Raw genomic sequence first — 17,624 nt, forward strand, 5'->3', positions numbered from 1 at the left:
TTTTGTCTATCACATCTTTGGCAACCTCTTCTTTGCCTCCACCTATCACTGGTCCACAATCCAGCTCTACCTGCCCCACCCCCTTCTACCAGCTAAAACGTCACCTCATTTCTCGATTCCCTTAGTTCTGATGAAGAGTCATACAGACCCAATACGTCAAGTGTGTTCCTCTTCGCAGATCCTGTCAGACCTGCTGAGTTTTTCCAGCTATTTTTGTTTTTGGTCCTGTTCATGTGGAACAGGCTTGAGTGGCTGAAAGGAGCCCCTAATGTTCCTGTGTAACAAGCTTGTGGAGGCTGAATGGGTCTCCTGTACCTGTGTAACAGGCTCAAGGGGACAGAATGGGCCTCCTCCTGTTCCTGTGTAACAGGCTCAAGGGGACAGAATGGGCCTCCTCCTGTTCCTGTGTGACAGGCTTGAGGGACTGAATGGGCCTCCTCCTGTTCCTGTGAAACAGGATCAAGAGGCTGAATGTCCTACTCTCATTAAAAATAAATACTGCAGATGCTGTAAATCTGAAATAAAAACAGAAAATGCTGCATTAACTCAGCAGGTCTGGCAGCAGCTGTGGAGAGAGAAACAGAGTTATTGCTTTGAGACTCTGAAGAAGGGTCATACGGACTTGAAATGCTAATTCTGTTTATCTCTCCACAGACGCTGCCAGACCTACTCAGTTTCTCCAGCATTTTCTGTTTTTATTTCAGGTGCCCTCTTGTTCCTGTGTAGCAGGCTCAAGGGGGCTGAATGGCCTCCTCCTGTTCCTATTCAATGGGCATTCAAAGCATGTGTCTGATTTTGGACCTCGAACACAATTCTGTCCTCAGGGCATTAACAGAGGAAATGACCAGTTACAGATCAATGCAGGAGGATTATTTATTTTCGCAATCTTTGATTCAAGCATCTCATCAAACACAGAGTGGAACCAGGATCGAGGATGTTGGTCTCTGTAATCTGTTACACATCACACAGTCCACCCATCCACTCAGCCATCAGGATGGATGCTAATTGTACTCTCCAAGTGTGAAAGACTTAAATAGTGGTTTATTGCAGCTATATCTCATTCTGTTATCAAAGCTGTCTCATCCATCCATGACATATTGAAGAAGATAAACCTGCAACCAAGTTTTCACATCATAATTTCCTATGTTTATTGGCAACATCAATGTCAACATGTCACGCTGAAATGATGTCCTCCCACCAGTGGTGGCACTGTAGCACATCTGTTATCCTCTAAGCTGCAGGGAATTTCTCAAATCTCCAATCAAATTGTTTCCCTGTTTCCCAGATTGTTGTTCGTTTCGCTGTTTAACGATGAAGTGTAAAATCCAAATATATATCTGAAAATACATTTGACTACAAAATGGTGAGTAAATTTTACCAATCTCCTCTGCTGCAATTATCCACCGATCCTGCATTTCCTGAAGTCTACACTGGCTGATGAATATTCTGTAAACACTGACAGACAGGAAGGTGAATAACAGAATGAAAATTAACTCATAATCACAGACACGGGATTTAATTTGTCCGTCCTGTCCTGGTACATCATCGAACAATATCTAAAGACATTTACAATCAGAATGGAGAGAAGGATGTTTCCAACAGTGAGGGACAATTCTGAAGGAGGATGTTCAAATTGAAACCCACAGACAACCATCCTGGATAGATCATTCCGAAGAAATTCCATCAGATTGTAACAAGAGGTTTAAGTCTATTTCCTGGGAGTGAGTTCCTGTGGATATTAGGAAGGTAACTTGGAGTTTTGAATGATTCTCCCATTCTGTATTCTCCCCACACTGTGTGTGTCTCATTCTTGCTCAGTTTATAAATTCCCATAAACAGAATACTCGGCAAAATCACAGTTTGCGTAAAGATCATCATCTGTATCAGGATTGAGTCCGCGGATAGATTTCATTTCCAGATCCTTCTCATCTTTCTTCTGTAATAGAAACAGAAATGATCAGATTGACAATCAGAGTGATCAGTGTTTAGTATTATTGATCCAAATCGAAAATTCCACCCATAATAGATACATTAATTATTGATACTGAACCGGGTTTAATTATTGATATTGAACGGGGTTTGATTATTGATACTGAACGGGGTTTGATTATTGACACTGAACGGGGTTTGATTATTGATTCTGAACAGGGTTTGATTATTGATTCTGAAAGGGGTTTGATTATTGATACTGAACAGGGTTTGATTATTGATTCTGAACTGGGATTGATTATTGATTCTGAACAGGGTTTGATTATTGATTCTGAATGGGGTTTGATTATTGATACTGAACGGGGTTTGATTATTGATTCTGAACGGGGTTTGATTATTGATTCTGAATGGGATTTGATTATTGATACTGAACGGGGTTTGATTATTGATTCTGCACAGTGTTTGATTATTGATTCTGAACGGGGTTTGATTATTGATTCTGAATGGGGTTTGATTATTGATACTGAACGGGGTTTGATTATTGATCCTGAACAGGGTGTGATTATTGATACTGAACGGTGTTGGGTGTGAGTTTGGTTGGGTTTGGGAGTGACTGTATGAAACATTGCAGATACAGGACTGGAGCAGCCATATCAATAACCAGGCTACTGCAGCAGCTGAGAGGCTGGGGATCCTGTGGTGTGTGACTCACCTGATTCCTCAAAGCCCAACCACGCTCACAGTTTTCATAAACAGGACCTCGATATTCATCAACACAATGGTTCGATTTGATTCCTGCTTTCCCCTCGCCTCTCTTCTGTAATAGAGATGGAAATGGACAGAGTGACAATCAACATGATGTGTATTCGGTGTTGGGTTTGATTATTGGGGAGAGAGTTCCAGATTTCCACTCCCCTTTGTGTGAAGAAGTGCTTCCTGACATCACCCCTGAACGGCCTGGCTCCAATCTGAAGTTCCAGCCCCCTTGTTCTGGACTCCACCCGACCCCCACAACACACCCCCACCCAAGGAAATAGCTTCTCTATATCGACCCTATCGAGTGTTTAATCATTTTGAACCCCTCAATTAGATCACTCCTTAATCTTCTAGACCCGAGGGAATATAATCGTAGACTGTGTGTAACCTGTCTGCATAATTTAACCAGAAAGATGTTCTGTACAACAGTCTTGAGCCTCACACCCAGATCTCAATAATCAGTAGAAATCTTTCAAAGGCATCAATCATTGGAATCTGTCTTTATAAAGTCAAAACAAAGGACGGTGTTGGTCGTGGAAGAGAATTCCAATCATTCCGTTACTTACCCAGTACCTGTCCGACTGCTCGCCTGGGGGGGAACTGCCCATACGCTCTGCTTGGGCTGAATGACCTCTTCCTGTGCTGCTCCCTCTGTGTATTTAATGAGAAAGGGTTGATGTGTCTCTGTGAGTCAAATCAGGAATCGGGGAACAATTGTGAAAACCCTTTCAATGAAACGTAGGGCCTTAGTGTTGTGTTGAAACAAACTGTTAACCCTTTGTGTCCTGACTCTGTGACATGATTCCTGTGTAAAGCTGAGCAGTCGTTGAGCGAGTTTCAATTCACTGCTCACTCCAGGTGTTGAGGTGGATCTTCTGAAGGAGCAGATGTTGCTCAGCGCTACTTTAAAATGTGAGAGACTGAACAACGTGTAAGAGCAAGAGAGAAAGAATGAGAAGGAGAACATTAGTGGAGTTAAGAGAGAGAGCGAATGAGAGAGAGAGAATGAGAAGGAGAGCAGAAGTGGAGCTAAGAGAGAGTGTGAATTAGACAGTGAAAATGGAAAGAGATTGCATTCACTAACAAAAGAAATGTCTTCATTTATATATCCCCTTTCACATCCTCAGGAAGTCACAAGGTATTTTATGGTCCAGGTCAACACTGCCTTTTACAGGACTGAGTTGTGAAACATTGAGTGTTGGATGAGATGTTAAACAGTGAGTTAACATCAAAGCTCTTCAGGGGTTGTGAAGGGTTTTGGGTTGTGAAAGGTGCTATAGAAATGCAAGTTCTTTCTATAAGGAGAGAAGGATTAAGAAAATATGTTCAAAGACAACCAATTAAACCTTCACACTTACTTTCTCACACACATGAAGATGAAGAATCCACTCAGTCCAACACTCAAACAGATTCCAGCTCCAAGCAATCCTGCTTTCCATTCATTGGAATCTCGCCCTGTAAAATCAGCCAATGAATGACTCCGGTACAGTATGAGAATGGTTCCCTATGTACATGTAGTAATTCTGAACTTGTGAAGTGATATTGTCTATGCATGAAAGGTCTATTCAAATAACATTTATCTATGTAATATTTATTGATAATATCCATGTACATGCAGGTTTCTATAAGGAGGATTCACATATAACAGAGGTGCCAAGCTGCTGAGGTGACACACAGGACTACATACACGCCAAACAGCGGAAACAACATGCTATAGACAGAGCAAAGCGATCCCACAACCAACGGGTCAGATCTAAGCTCTGCAGTCCTGCCACATCCAGTCATGAATGGTGATGGACTATTAAAGATCTAACAGGACGAGGATGTTCCACAAATATCCCTATCCTTAATGATGGGGGAGCTCAGCACATCAGTGCAAACGACAAGGCTGAAGCATTGGCAACCATGTTCAGCCAGAAGTGCTGAGTGGATGATCCATCTCGGCCTCCTCCAGAGGGTCCCAGCATCACAGATATCAGCTTTCAGACAATTCGATTGACTCCACGTGACATCAGGAATCAGCTGATGATACTGGATACAGCAAAGGCTATTGGCCCTGGCAACAACCTGGCAACAGGAAATAATTTGGCTACAAGAGCGGGTCAGAGGCTGGGAACTCTGCGGTGAGTAACTCACCTCCTGACTCCCCAAAGACTGTCCACTATCAACAAGGCACAAGTCAGGAGTGTGATGGAATAATCTCCAATTGCCTGGATAAGTGCAGCTCCAACAACACTCAAGAAGCTCGACAGCATCCAGGAGCAGCTTGTTTGATCGACAGCCCATCCACCAGCATAAACATTCATACCCTCCAGCACTGGCACACAATGGCAGCAATGTGTGCACCATCTACAAGATGCACTGCAGCAACTCACCAAGGCTCCTTCGACAGCACCTTTTAAACCCTTAACCTCTTCCACCAAGACAGTTCCAAGTCATTGTGGTGTGTGACTTGGAGGCGAACATGAGGTGGTGGTCTGCCCTGGGACTTGGAACTATATCGGCCGTTCCTTCATCGTCGCTGTGTCAAAATCCTGGAACACCCTCCCTAACAGCACTGTGGGTGTACCTACACCACATGGACTGCAGTGGTTAAAGAAGGCAGCTCACCACCACCTTCTCATGGGGCAGTTACAGATGGGCAATAATTTCTGGCCTTGTCAACAATGCGCATATCCCATGTGCTAATAACAAGAGAATGTAGAATTCTGTGCAACTCACGTTCCACAGTGATGGTTATAAATCCCTCCACTGCTCCATGTTCATTCTCTGCCACACACTGATAGTCTCCAGTGTCCCTGGAAGTAATGTGAGGAATCACCAACCACAACTCATTGTTGGAACTGGTTTTGTTCATTGGGACATTAAGATGTTGCCACGTCAGGTTAGAAGCTGGGAAGCTCTCGACAGAGCAGATTATCACTGCAGAATTCCCCTCAATTATATTGATCGATGAAGCGTTAATCATATCAAGAGAAGTAATTGAGAGATTCTGTGGGGCATCTAAAAACATATAAACATTTTAGAGTGAGCAAGCACAGCGCACATCAAGACTCCATGTATCATCTCTTTGTATCTGATGTCTGAATGCAATTCCAGGCACCTTTCCTCAGCATTAGTTCCTATGTCACATTTATAATGGACACTGCCTATGTAAACTGTCACACTGCAGTTGCATTCCCCCACCAGTTGAGGTGCAGTCAATCTTGAATGAAGAAACTTCCATTCACATCCTCAGGATTTCGCCAAGGGCATGACAGGCAATGAATTGTATTTGATCGATGGAGCACAGAGGGGTAAATCTACAATTCTCTGTTCAGGAGGTTGCTCATCCAATTCAGGGTCTTGTTGATCTGGAGTTTACCTTCGTTCCATCCAGAATTGGAGCTGATACCGAGACTCCAGTGCAGTGAGTGTTTGTGTGTGCGTGTGGGAGTGCATTTGTGTATATGTGTTCAAATCTGAAAGAGATGTTGAAGTCTGTGTACACTCACGTTCCACAGCAATGGTTATGAATCCCTCCACTGCTCCATGTTCATTCTCTGCCACACACTGATAGTCTCCAGTGTCCCTGGATGTAACGTGAGGAATCACCAACCACAGCTCATTGTTGGAACTTGTTCTGTTCATTGGGACATTAAGATGTCGCCACGTCAGATTAGAAGCTGGGAAGCTCTCGACATAGCAGACGATCACTGCAGAATTCCCCTCAATTATATTGATCCATGAAGCGTTAATCATATCAAGAGAAGTAATTGAGAGATTCTGTGGTGTGTCTGAAAACAAATAAAGATCAGTTACTTACATTGGCTGTGAAGCACTTTCAGAGACGCTGAGAATGTGAAAGGTTTGCTATCAACGTAGGTTCCTTCACAACAATGCACTTAATTCAGGCAGACACTTCAGTTCAGTACTGAGGGAGCGCTGCACTGTCAGAGAATCAGTACTGAGGGAGTGCTGTACTGTCAGAGGGTCAGTACTGAGGGAGTGCTGCACTGTCAGAGGATCAGTACTGAGGGAGTGCTGTACTGTCGGAGGGTCAGTACTGAGGGAGAGCTGCCCTGTTGGAGGGTGAGTACTGAGGATCTGCTGCACTGTTGGAGGGTCAGTACTGAGGGAGTGCTGCACTGTCGGATGGTCAGTACTGGGGGAGAGCTGCCCTGTTGGAGGGTGAGTACTGAGGACCTGCTGCACTGTTAGAGGCTTGGTACCGTCAAAGCTGTACTGCCACATAGTCAGTACTGAGCGTGTACTTCACTGTCGGAGGGTCAGTACTGAGGGAGTGCTGCACTGTCAGAGGGTCAGTACTGAGGGAGTGCTGCACTGTCAGAGGGTCAGTACTGAGGGAGTGCTGCACTGTTGGAGGGTCAGTAATTAGGGAGCTCTGCACTGTCGGAGGGTCAGTACTGAGGGAGTGCAGCACTGTCGGAGGGTCAGTACTGAGGGAGTGCTGCACTGTCGGAGGGTCAGTACTGAGGGAGTGCTGCACTGTCGGAGGGTCAGTACTGAGGGAGTGCTGCACTGTCGGAGGGTCAGTACTGAGGGATTGTTGCACTGTCAGAGGGTCAGTACTGAGGGATTGCTGCACTTTCAAAAGGTTTGTACTGAGAAATTGCTGCACTGTCAGAAGGTCAGTACTGAGGTAGTGCTGCACTGTCGGAGCGTCAGTACTAAGGTAGTGTACACTCTTGGAGGCTCAGTACTGAGGGAGTGCCGCACTGTCAGAGGGTCAGTACTGAGGTAGTGCTGCACTGTCAGAGGGTCAATACTGAGGGAGTGCTGCACTGTCGGAGGATCAGTACTAAGGTAGTGCTGCACTCTTGGAGGCTCAGTACTGAGGGAGTGCTGCACTTTCAGAGGGTCAGTACTGAGATAGTGCTGCACTCTTGGAGGCTCAGTACTGAGGGAGTGCTGCACTGTCGGAGGATCAGTACGAAGGTAGTGCTGCACTCTTGGAGGCTCAGTACTGAGGGAGTGCTGCACTGTCAGAGGTTCAGTACTGAGGGAGTGCTGCACTGTCAGAGGGTCAGTAATGAGGGAGTGCTGCACTGTCGGAGGGTCAGTAATTAGGGAGCTCTGCACTGTCGGAGGGTCAGTACTGAGGGAGTGGTGCACTGTCGGAGGATCAGTACTGAGGGAGTGGTGCACAGTTGGAGGATCAGTACTGAGGGAGTGATGCACTGTCGGAGGGTCAGTACTGAGGGAGTGATGCACTGTCAGAGGGTCAGTACTGAGGGAGTGGTGCACTGTTGGAGGGTCAGTACTGAGGGAGCGCTGCACTGTCAGAGGGTCAGTACTGAGGGAGTGCTGCACTGTCGGAGGGTCAGTACTGACGGAGTGCTGCACTGTCAGAGGGTCAGTACTGAGGGAGTGCTGCACTGTCGGAGGGTCAGTACTGAGGGAGTGGTGCACTGTTGGAGGGTCAGTACTGAGGGAGTGCTGCACTGTCGGAGGGTCAGTAATTAGGGAGCTCTGCACTGTCGGAGGGTCAGTACTGAGGGAGTGCTGCACTGTCGGAGGGTCAGTACTGAGGGAGTGGTGCACTTTCGGAGGGTCAGTACTGAGGGAGTGCTGCACTGTCGGAGGGTCAGTAATTAGGGAGATCTGCACTGTTGGAGGGTCATAAGGCCATAAGACCACAAGACGTCAGTTCAGAAGGAGGCCATTCGGCCAATTAACTCTGCTCTGCCATTCAATGAGACCATGTCTGATCTGACGATCCTCAACTCCACTTTCCTGCCTCTTCCCCATAGCCTTTGATTCCTTGACTGATTAAAAAACTGCGTATCTCAGCCTTGAATATAATTAATGACCCAGCCTCTGCAGCTCTCTGCAGTAAAGAATTCCACACATTCACTACCCTCTGAAAGAAGAAACTCCTCCACATCTCTGTCTTAAATGGGTGACCCCTTACTCTGAGATTATGCCCTCTGGTCCTAGACTCTCCCACAAGGGGAAACAACCTCTCAGCATCTACCCTGTCACGCTCCCTAAGAATCTTATATGTTTCAATAAGGTCAGATCTCATTCTTCTAAACTCCAATGAGTACAGGCTCAACCCACTCAACCTCTCCTCATATGAAAATCCCTCCATTACTGGGATCAAGCTAGTGAATCTTCTCTGGACTGCCTCCAATGCCAGTACATCTTTCCTTAGATAAGGGGACCAAAACTGCTCACAGTATTCTGGGTGTGGTCTAACTAGTGTCCTGTATAGTTTTAGCAAGGATTCCCTATTTTTATACTCCTTTCCCTTTGAAATAAAGGCCAACATTCCACCTGCCTTCCCTTTTAACTCTTGAACCTGTATGTTAGCTTTTTGAGGACCCCCAAATTCCTCTATGCTTCAGCTTTCCAATGTCTTTCTCCATTGAAATAATATTCAGCTCCTCTATACATCCTGCCAAAGTGCAGAAGCTCACATTTTCCCACATTATATTCCATCTGCCAAGTTGATGCCCACTCACTGAACCTGTCTATGTCCCTCTGTAGACTCTTTGTGTCACCCTCACCGCTTGCCATCCCACCTATTTTTGTGTCATCCGCAAACTTGGTGAAAGTACATTAATTTCCCTCATCCAAGTCATTAATATATATTGTAAATAATTGTGGCTCCAGCACTGATCCCTGTGGCAATCCACAGGTTGACATCTTGAAAATGCCCCCCCTTATTCCAACTCTCTGTCTTCTATTAGTTAGCCGATCCTCTATCCATACTAATATAGTACCCCCAACACCATGGGCTCTTATCTTATTAAGTAGCCTTGTATGTGGTACTTTACTGAAAGCCTTTTGGAAATCCAAATATATTACATCTACTGGTTCCCCTTTATCTATCCTGTTTGTTACCTCCTCAAATAATTTTAATAAATTTGTCATGCATGATTTCCCCTTCATGAAGCCTGTGTGTGATTAAATTATGCATTTCTAAATAGTCTGCTTTTACATCCTTTATAATGGACTCTAACATGTTCCCAATGACAGATGTTAAGCTAACTGGCCTATAGTTTCCTGTTTGTTGTCTCCCTCCCTTTTTGAATTCGGGTGTTACTTTGGCAGTTTTCCAATCCTCTGGGACTTTCCCAGAATCTACAGATTCTTGGAAGATTAAAACCAGTACATCCACTATCTCTGCATCTACTTCCTTTAATATCCTAAGATGCAACCTATCAGGTCCAGGGGACCTATCAGCCTTGAGACTCATGAGTTTCCCTAGTATTATTCTCTAGTAATAGTTATTGTATTTATTTCCTCCCCCCGCCCCCCTTTTGCCCCTTGATTATTTAGTATTTTTGGAATGCTATTAGTGTGTTCTACCGTGAAGACTGATGCAAAGTATTTATTCAACTCCTCTGTCATTTCCTGGTTTCTCATTATTATTTCCCCATCCTAGTTCTCTAAGGGGCCTATGTTCACTTTGGTCTCTCTCTTCCTTTTTATATATTTAAAGAAGCTTTTACTGTCCTTTTTTTATAATTTGCTAGTTTACCTAGTTTTCTCCCTCTTTATTTATTTTTTGGTCATCTTCTGTTGGTTTTTAAAACGGTCCCATTCCTCTGGGTTACCACTAATCTTTGTCGTGCTGCATGTTTTTTCTTTCAATTTGATACACACCTTAACTTCTTTGCTTAACCGTGGTTGGTTTATTCTCTTCCTACAATCCTTCTTCCTCACTGGGATATATCTTTGTTGTGAGTCATGAGCTATTTTCTTAATGATCTGCCATTGTTCATCCACCATCTTTTCTGCTAAACCCCTTTCCCAGTCCACTCCAGACAACCCTGCCCTTATTCCTTTGTAATTACACTTATTTAAGTCCAGCACAGTTGTTTCCGACCCAAGTTTCTCAGTCTCAAACGGAATGCTGAATTATACCATGTTATGGTCACTGTTTTCCAGGGGATCATTTATTCTGAGATCATGTATTAAACCTAAAACAAAAACAGAATTACCTGGATAAACTCAGCAGGTCTGGCAGCATCGGCGGAGAAGAAAAGAGTTGATGTTTCGAGTCCTCATGACCCTTCAACAGAACTAGATAAGTCCAAGGAAGGGGTGAAATATAAGCTGGTTTGTGTGTGTGTGTGTGTGTGTGTTGGGGGGGTGGGGGAGGGCGGCGGGGTTGGGTGGGGTGTGAGAAGTGGAGGGGGGTGTTGTTGTATGGACAAACAAGCAGTGATAGAAGCAGATCATCAAAAGATGTCACAGACAACAGAACAAAAGAACACAGAGGTGTTGAAGTTGGTAATATATATCTAAACGAACGTGCTAATTAAGAATGGATGGTTGGGAAATTAAGGTATAGCACTAGTGGGGGTGGGGGTAGCATAAAAGATTTAAAAAGATTTAAAAATAATGGAAATAGGTGGGAAAAGAAAAATCTGTATAATTTATTGGAAAAAAACAAAAGGAAGGGGGAAGAAACAGAAAGGGGGTGGGGATGGAGGAGGGAGCTTAAGACCTAAAGTTGTTGAACTCAATATTCAGTCCGGAAGGCTGTAAAGTGCCTAGTCGGAAGATGAGGTGCTGCTCCTCCAGTTTGCGTTGGGCTTCACTGGAACAATGCAGCAAGCCAAGGACAGACATGTGGGCAAGAGAGCAGGGTGGAGTGTTAAAATGGCAAGCGACAGGAAGGTTTGGGTCATTCTTGTGTTCTGCAAAGCGGTCGCCCAGTTTACGTTTGGTCTCTCCAATGTAGAGGAGACCACATTGGGAGCAACGAATACAGTAGACTAAGTTGGGGAAAATGCAGGTGAAATGCTGCTTCACTTGAAAGGAGTGTTTGGGTCCTTGGACGGTGAGGAGAGAGGATGTGAAGGGGCAGGTGCTACATCTTTTACGTGGGCATGGGGAGGTGCCATAGGTGAGGGTTGAGGATATTTCCATTATTTTTAAATCTTTTATTCTCCCCCACCGCCACTAGAGCTATACCTTGAGTGCCCTACCATCCATTCTTAATTAGCACAGTCGTTTAGATAATATCACCAACTTCAGCACCTCTGTGTTCTTTTGTTCTGTTGTCTGTGACATCTTTTGATGATCTGCTCCTATCACTGCTTGTTTGTCCCTACAACCACACCACCCCCCTCCACTTCTCTCCCCCAACCCAACCCCACTGCCCCCCCACCCCACCCCCACCCCCTACACACACACACCTTAAACCAGCTTATATTTCACCCCTCTCCTTGGATTCACCTAGTTCTGTTGAAGGGTCATGAGGACTCGAAACATCAACTCTTTTCTTCTCCGCCAATGCTGCCAGACTTGCTGAGTTTTTCCAGGTAATTCTGTTTTTGTTTTGGTCAGATACTGTGTACACCTGGACTCTGGCAGTATGACCGCACCATCTGTGAGATACAGTTCAGAGGAAAACCTCCCCTTAATATATCCCGTGTCAGTCACACCGTAGCAATAGAGAATTCCGATGGAATAGGGGCCTTTACCCCAAGGAAGCGGGAATACAAAGAGGGTCAGAGTGATGCGTCAGGTTATAAATCTCTGCTCAGAGCCCACCTGCAGTTATTGGCTTCAGTTGTGGGTCCCACCCCTCAGGGAGGGTATATTGTCCTCGGAGGGGCTTCGGCAGAGTCACCAGAATGATCCCGGGGCTGAAAGGGTTAAATCCCGAGGACAGGTTGCACAGACCAGGCTTGTGTTCCCTCAAGTCTCGAAGATTAAGGGGTGATCTAATCGAGGGGTATAAGATGATTAAAGGATTCGATAGGGCCGACAGAGAGAAACTATTTCCCCTGGTGGTGTGGGGGGGTCCAGAACAAGGGGGCAGAATCTTAAAATTGGAGCCAGGCCGTTCAGGGGGTGATGTCAGGAAGCACTTCTTCACACAAAGGGGGGGTGGAAATCTGGAACTCTCTCCCCCAGATAAGCTGTCGACGCTGGGAGGGGTCAGTTGTAAATTTCAAAATTGAGACTGGGAGATTTCTGTTGGGTCGGGGCGTGGTTAAGGTTTGAGGAACCAGGTGAGTGGATGGGGTTAAGATACAGACCAGCCGTGATCTGATTGAATGGGGGTACAGGCTGATTATTGAATGACTGGGAATGTCAGCCTAGTGTATGGATCACCAATCTCTAGAATGGGAGGATTCCTCTTCTATTGGAATTCATTCAGTAATGTGGGCATCACTGGCAGGGCCAGCGTTTATTGCCCATCCCTAGGTGCCCCTTGAGAAGGCGGTGGTGAGCCGCCCGCTCGAATACAACCGAGTGGCTTGCCCGGCCCATTCAGAGGGGCAGTTAAGATTCCCCCACATCGCTGTGGGTCAGGAGTCACATGTAGGCCAGACCGGGTAAAGATGGCAGAATTCCTTCCCTAAAGGAGATTTGTGCACCAGATGGGTTTTTACAACAATCTTGTATTTTCACCGTCACCATCACTGAGAATTGTGAACAAACTGTGGAGAAATGTCGACTTGCCAGCCAATCAGCACGCCCTCTTCCCCTGCATCAAAAATGGCTGTTCCCTTTGAGATTGGGTTTTCTCGTGACTCTGTCCTGATGAGATTGAAACCTTCGACAGCATGTTTTCAGCAACACCCAAGGGGAGATTTGGTTCACCTTGGAGTTTGGACAAGATGTGGAATTGTTGAAAAGTCAGGATTGAAATTACTCACATTCAGTGGGAATTCTAATGGGCAGAGACTGGGAACTGCCCAGGATACTTGTTGCTTCACAGTAGTAGGAGATTTCCTCTTCAAATCCATAAGGAACCGTAATAGTTTGACCAGCGAGCGCCAGATTCGTCACCTTTCCTTGGCAGGTCTTAAACCAGGTGAAATTGTGGACTGCTGGATTCCCGTCGCTGGAACAACTTAGAGAAATCACCTTTCCTTTTTCCAGTGTCATGCTGACAGACGTGTTGTGAGGAGAATCTTTCAAATACAAAATTATCAACACATTAAACACTGAGTGTGATGGAATTCTCTCCAGTTGCCGGGATGGGTGCGGCTCCAACAACACTTAAGAAGCTCGACACCATCCAGGACAAAGCAGCCCGATTGATCGGCATCCCACCCACCATCTTCAACATTCACTCCCTCCACCATGAATGCTTATTGTTAGCAGTGTGCACCATTTCATTAGTGATGATCTTATATTGATGGCCCCTAGCTCTTCGTCACTCCGACAAGTGGAATCATCTTCTCCACGTCGACCCTATCAAAACTGTTTCATCAATTTAAGGACCTTGATCAGGTCACCCCCTCAGCCTTCTCTTTTCTAGAGAAAAGAATCCCAGCTTGTTCAGTCTTTCCTGATAATTATAACCTCTCAGTTCTGGAATCATCCTTTTCAATCCCACTTGCACCTTCTCCAATGCCTCATTTAATAGGAGACCGACTGCCCCTCCATCACAAGCAGGATGTTCTAACCAATACTTACACTTTACGCTCAGAGTAACTGAGTTGACCACTCGATGGCTGGTTTGAGGGTAGTCACACGTACAGCGGAGAGTTCGTCCATGATGCTTGAACGAAGGGTTAAAGGTCAGTAGAGCGGAAACATCACCACCATTCTCTGTGATGGTGCTGACCGAGGAAGTCAGCAATTCACTCCAGGTTAGATTGGGGTGGTTATCAGGGCAGGTGTAGAGGCATTTACAGATGATATGTGCAGGAGTCCCCTCCTGTAAATCCTTCAGGAGCACGATAACTGGCTTATCTGGAGCATCTGTAATAAAATGATCCAGATGTTAACAGACAAATAGAAAACAAATTGGATTTGACCTCTGATTTTTCAATAGGGTCACAGACAATCAGAACACAGAAGGAGGCCATTGGCCCATCCAGTTCATGCTGTCTCTCTGTAGAGCAATCCAATCAGTCCCATTCCCCCCGCTCTGTCCTCGTATCCCTGTGATTTTATTTCCCTCAAGTGTCCGTCCAATTTCCTTTTGAAATCGTTCATCATCTCCACTTCCACCATCCTCGTAGGCAGCGAGTTCCAGCTCATTACTACTCGCTCTGTAAAAACGTTGCTCCTCACATCACCCCACTGCCCAAAACCTCCAATCTGTGTCCCCCAGTCCTTGTACCATCAGCTAATGGCAACAGCTTCTCTTTGTCTACCTTATCTAAACCCATCATCATCTTGTACACCTCGATCAGATCCCCCCTCAATCTCCTTTGCTCCAAGGAGAACAACCCCAGCTTCTCCAACCCAATCTTGTAGCTAAAATCCCTCATCTCTGGACCCATTCTGGTCAATGTCCTCCCCACCCAGAAGCAAAAAAACAGTTCAGACTAGCACTCTTATCTCCCAGTTTTACTGGTGTTCTATATTAATCTATACAAGACCAGTTTGGACCAGCACTCTTATCTCCCAGTTTTACTGGTGTTCTATATTAAGCTATACAAGACCAGTTTGGACCAGTACTCTTATTTCCCAGTTTTACTGGTGTTCTATATTAAGCTATACAAGACCAGTTTGGACCAGGAGTCTTATTTCCCAGTTTTACTGGTGTTCTATATTAAGCTATACAAGACCAGTTTGGACCAGTACTCTTATTTCCCAGTTTTACTGGTGTTCTATATTAAACTATACAAGACCAGTTTGGAACAGTACTCTTATTTCCCAGTTATCCTGGTGTTCTATATTAAACTATACAAGACCAGTTTGGACCAGGAGTCTCATTTCCCAGTTTTACTGGTGTTCTATATTAAGCTATACAAGACCAGTTTGGACCAGTACTCTTATTTCCCAGTTTTACTGGTGTTCTATATTAAGCTATACAAGACCAGTTTGGACCAGTACTCTTATTTCCCAGTTTTACTGGTGTTCTATATTAAACTATACAAGACCAGTTTGGACCAGTACTCTTATTTCCCAGTTTTACTGGTGTTCTATATTAAGCTATACAAGACCAGTTTGGACCAGGACTCTTATTTCCCAGTTTTACTGGTGTTCTATATTAAGCTATACAAGACCAGTTTGGACCAGTACTCTTATTTCCCAGTTTTACTGGTGTTCTATATTAAACTATACAAGACCAGTTTGGACCAGTACTCTTATTTCCCAGTTTTACTGGTGTTCTATATTAAGCTATACAAGACCAGTATGGAGTGGTACTCTTATTTCCCAGTTTTACTGGTGTTCTATATTAATCTATACAAGACCAGTTTGGAACAGTACTCTTATTTCCCAGTTTTTACTGTTTTGTCCTCTTGGACACCCTTTCTGAAGCTCTTACATCTTTCCTGAAGTGGGGAGGCCCAGCGTTCTGAACAATATTCCAGCTGAGTTCTAACCAGTGATTTATAAAGTTCCAGCATGATCTCTTTGCTTTTAACTCGGTTCCTCAGTCTATAAACACGAGGACGACATTTTCTTTCTTAATCACCTCAACAAGTTGCCCTTTAATCTTTCAGAATGTGTGTAGAGAGACGCCCAGGTCTCTCTGCTCACCTACACCTGTCCAAATCATTACTGTCCAATATCTTTCTGTATTCATCCTGACAAAGTGCGTCACTTCACATGACACTGCGTTGAACTGCATCTGCCATGTGTCTGTCCACCTCACCCTGATCCTGCCCCTCTCATGCCCAATCTCTCCTTATCACGACCCACTGCTTTGCCAAGTTTCATTCCATCAGAAAACATCATCACTGAGGGACACTTAGTGATTGCCAGCTTCAATGTGTGAGAGCAGATTCTGCTCTGCAATTCTACGTAACTCCAGGCTGACATGCTCCAGTTAACACATGGGGATGTGGAGCAGTTGCAGCTGAAGTGGGAACAACAGTGAAGCTAAAAACGTTTTGATACAAGTGATGATTCTCAGACAGTGCAGCACTCACTCAGCAAAGACCCCACAACGGTGCAGTACTCCCTCAGTACTCACCCTCTGACAGTGCAGCACTCCCTCAATATTGACCCTACAATGGTGCAGCACTCCCTCAGTACTGACCCCCAAACGGTGCAGCACTCCCTCAGTACTCACCCTCCAACAGTGCAACACTCCCTCAGTACTGACCCTCTGTCAGAGCAGCACTCCCTCAGTATACTGACCCTCTGTCAGGGCAGCACTCCCTCAGTACTGATCCTCTGACAGTGCAGCACTCCCTCAGTATTGACCCTCCGACAGTGCAGCACTCCCTCAGTACTGACTCTCTGACAGTGTGGCACTCTCTCAGTACTGACCCTCCGACAGTGCAGCACTCTCTCAGTAGTGACGCTCTGACAGTGCAGCACTCCCTCAGCGCTGAAACTCCAACAGTACAGCACTCCCTCAGTACTGACCCTCTGACAGTGCAGCACTCCCTCAGTACTGACCCTCTGACAGTGTGGCACTCTCTCAGTACTGACCCTCCGACAGTGCAGCACTCTCTCAGTTTTGACCCTCTGACAGTGCAGCACTCTCTCAGTACTGCACCAGATCACATCCTGGACTTTGTTCTGACATCTCCTGGAGCAGGAATTGAACCCATGACTGCCTGGCTCTGAGATGAGTACATGACCCCCTTGAGCTGAGAGACTGATTGTGAAAGGAACTGGGACTTACCAAGAATCTGGAGTTGGACTGGTTCTGTAAAAGTGTGATCTATGTAGCCCTCCGCATCCACGTAAAAGTAATACACATCACTGTCTTCAGCTCTGAGACTGTCAATCCTCAACGAACAATTCTTCCTTTCCAAATCGCCGATTATTTTAGCACGTCCCACGAATGTGGCCATCGCATAATTGGGATCTTTGGTGTATGCGATGGTATATTTCCATCTATACCAATATTTAAACCAAGCTCCGTGCAGTGCTGTGTAAGAGTGGGAAGGAAAGTCAAAGCTACACAGAATAACCACACAAGAGCTGCTGATGGCCCTCCGAGGCAGCGCCTTCATAGACCATCCCTCTGACGTCACTCCTGAAAGGCAACAAGGGAGGGGACAGGACATCAAAAAGCAGAATATTACTTCAATGGAGAGAGTCTCCAT

At 45.4% G+C, this 17,624-nt stretch overlaps 2 protein-coding genes across 6 annotated transcripts in view; one reads left to right on the forward strand and one right to left on the reverse strand.

Annotated features, from left to right (window-relative positions):
* Positions 1-17,624, forward strand: part of LOC121274120 (myelin-associated glycoprotein-like) — a 292,428-nt gene that overhangs the window by 66,693 nt on the left and 208,111 nt on the right. The gene's annotated exons all lie outside the window — the stretch shown is intronic.
* The window catches only part of LOC121274119 (myelin-associated glycoprotein-like), a 48,383-nt gene continuing 31,882 nt past the window's right edge, over positions 1,124-17,624 (reverse strand). Inside the window, exons 3-11 of one of the 4 annotated variants that reach the window (XM_041181290.1) lie at positions 17,198-17,446; positions 14,080-14,367; positions 13,314-13,571; positions 6,180-6,461; positions 5,407-5,688; positions 4,044-4,140; positions 3,252-3,336; positions 2,642-2,746; positions 1,124-1,936 (exon numbers count right to left, since the gene is read on the reverse strand). In XM_041181290.1, the coding sequence (XP_041037224.1) occupies positions 1,820-1,936; positions 2,642-2,746; positions 3,252-3,336; positions 4,044-4,140; positions 5,407-5,688; positions 6,180-6,461; positions 13,314-13,571; positions 14,080-14,367; positions 17,198-17,446 (1,763 nt within the window). In that variant the 3' untranslated portion in view covers positions 1,124-1,819. Of the gene's footprint in view, positions 1,937-2,641; positions 2,747-3,251; positions 3,337-4,043; positions 4,141-5,406; positions 5,689-6,179; positions 6,462-13,313; positions 13,572-14,079; positions 14,368-17,197; positions 17,555-17,624 lie in introns of all 4 variants that reach the window. The other 3 variants (XM_041181288.1, XM_041181291.1, XM_041181289.1) reach the window with 3 other exon arrangements.

The sequence above is a fragment of the Carcharodon carcharias genome, assembly GCF_017639515.1.
Source record: "Carcharodon carcharias isolate sCarCar2 chromosome 29 unlocalized genomic scaffold, sCarCar2.pri SUPER_29_unloc_9, whole genome shotgun sequence".
Classification (NCBI taxonomy): Eukaryota; Metazoa; Chordata; class Chondrichthyes; order Lamniformes; family Lamnidae; genus Carcharodon; species Carcharodon carcharias.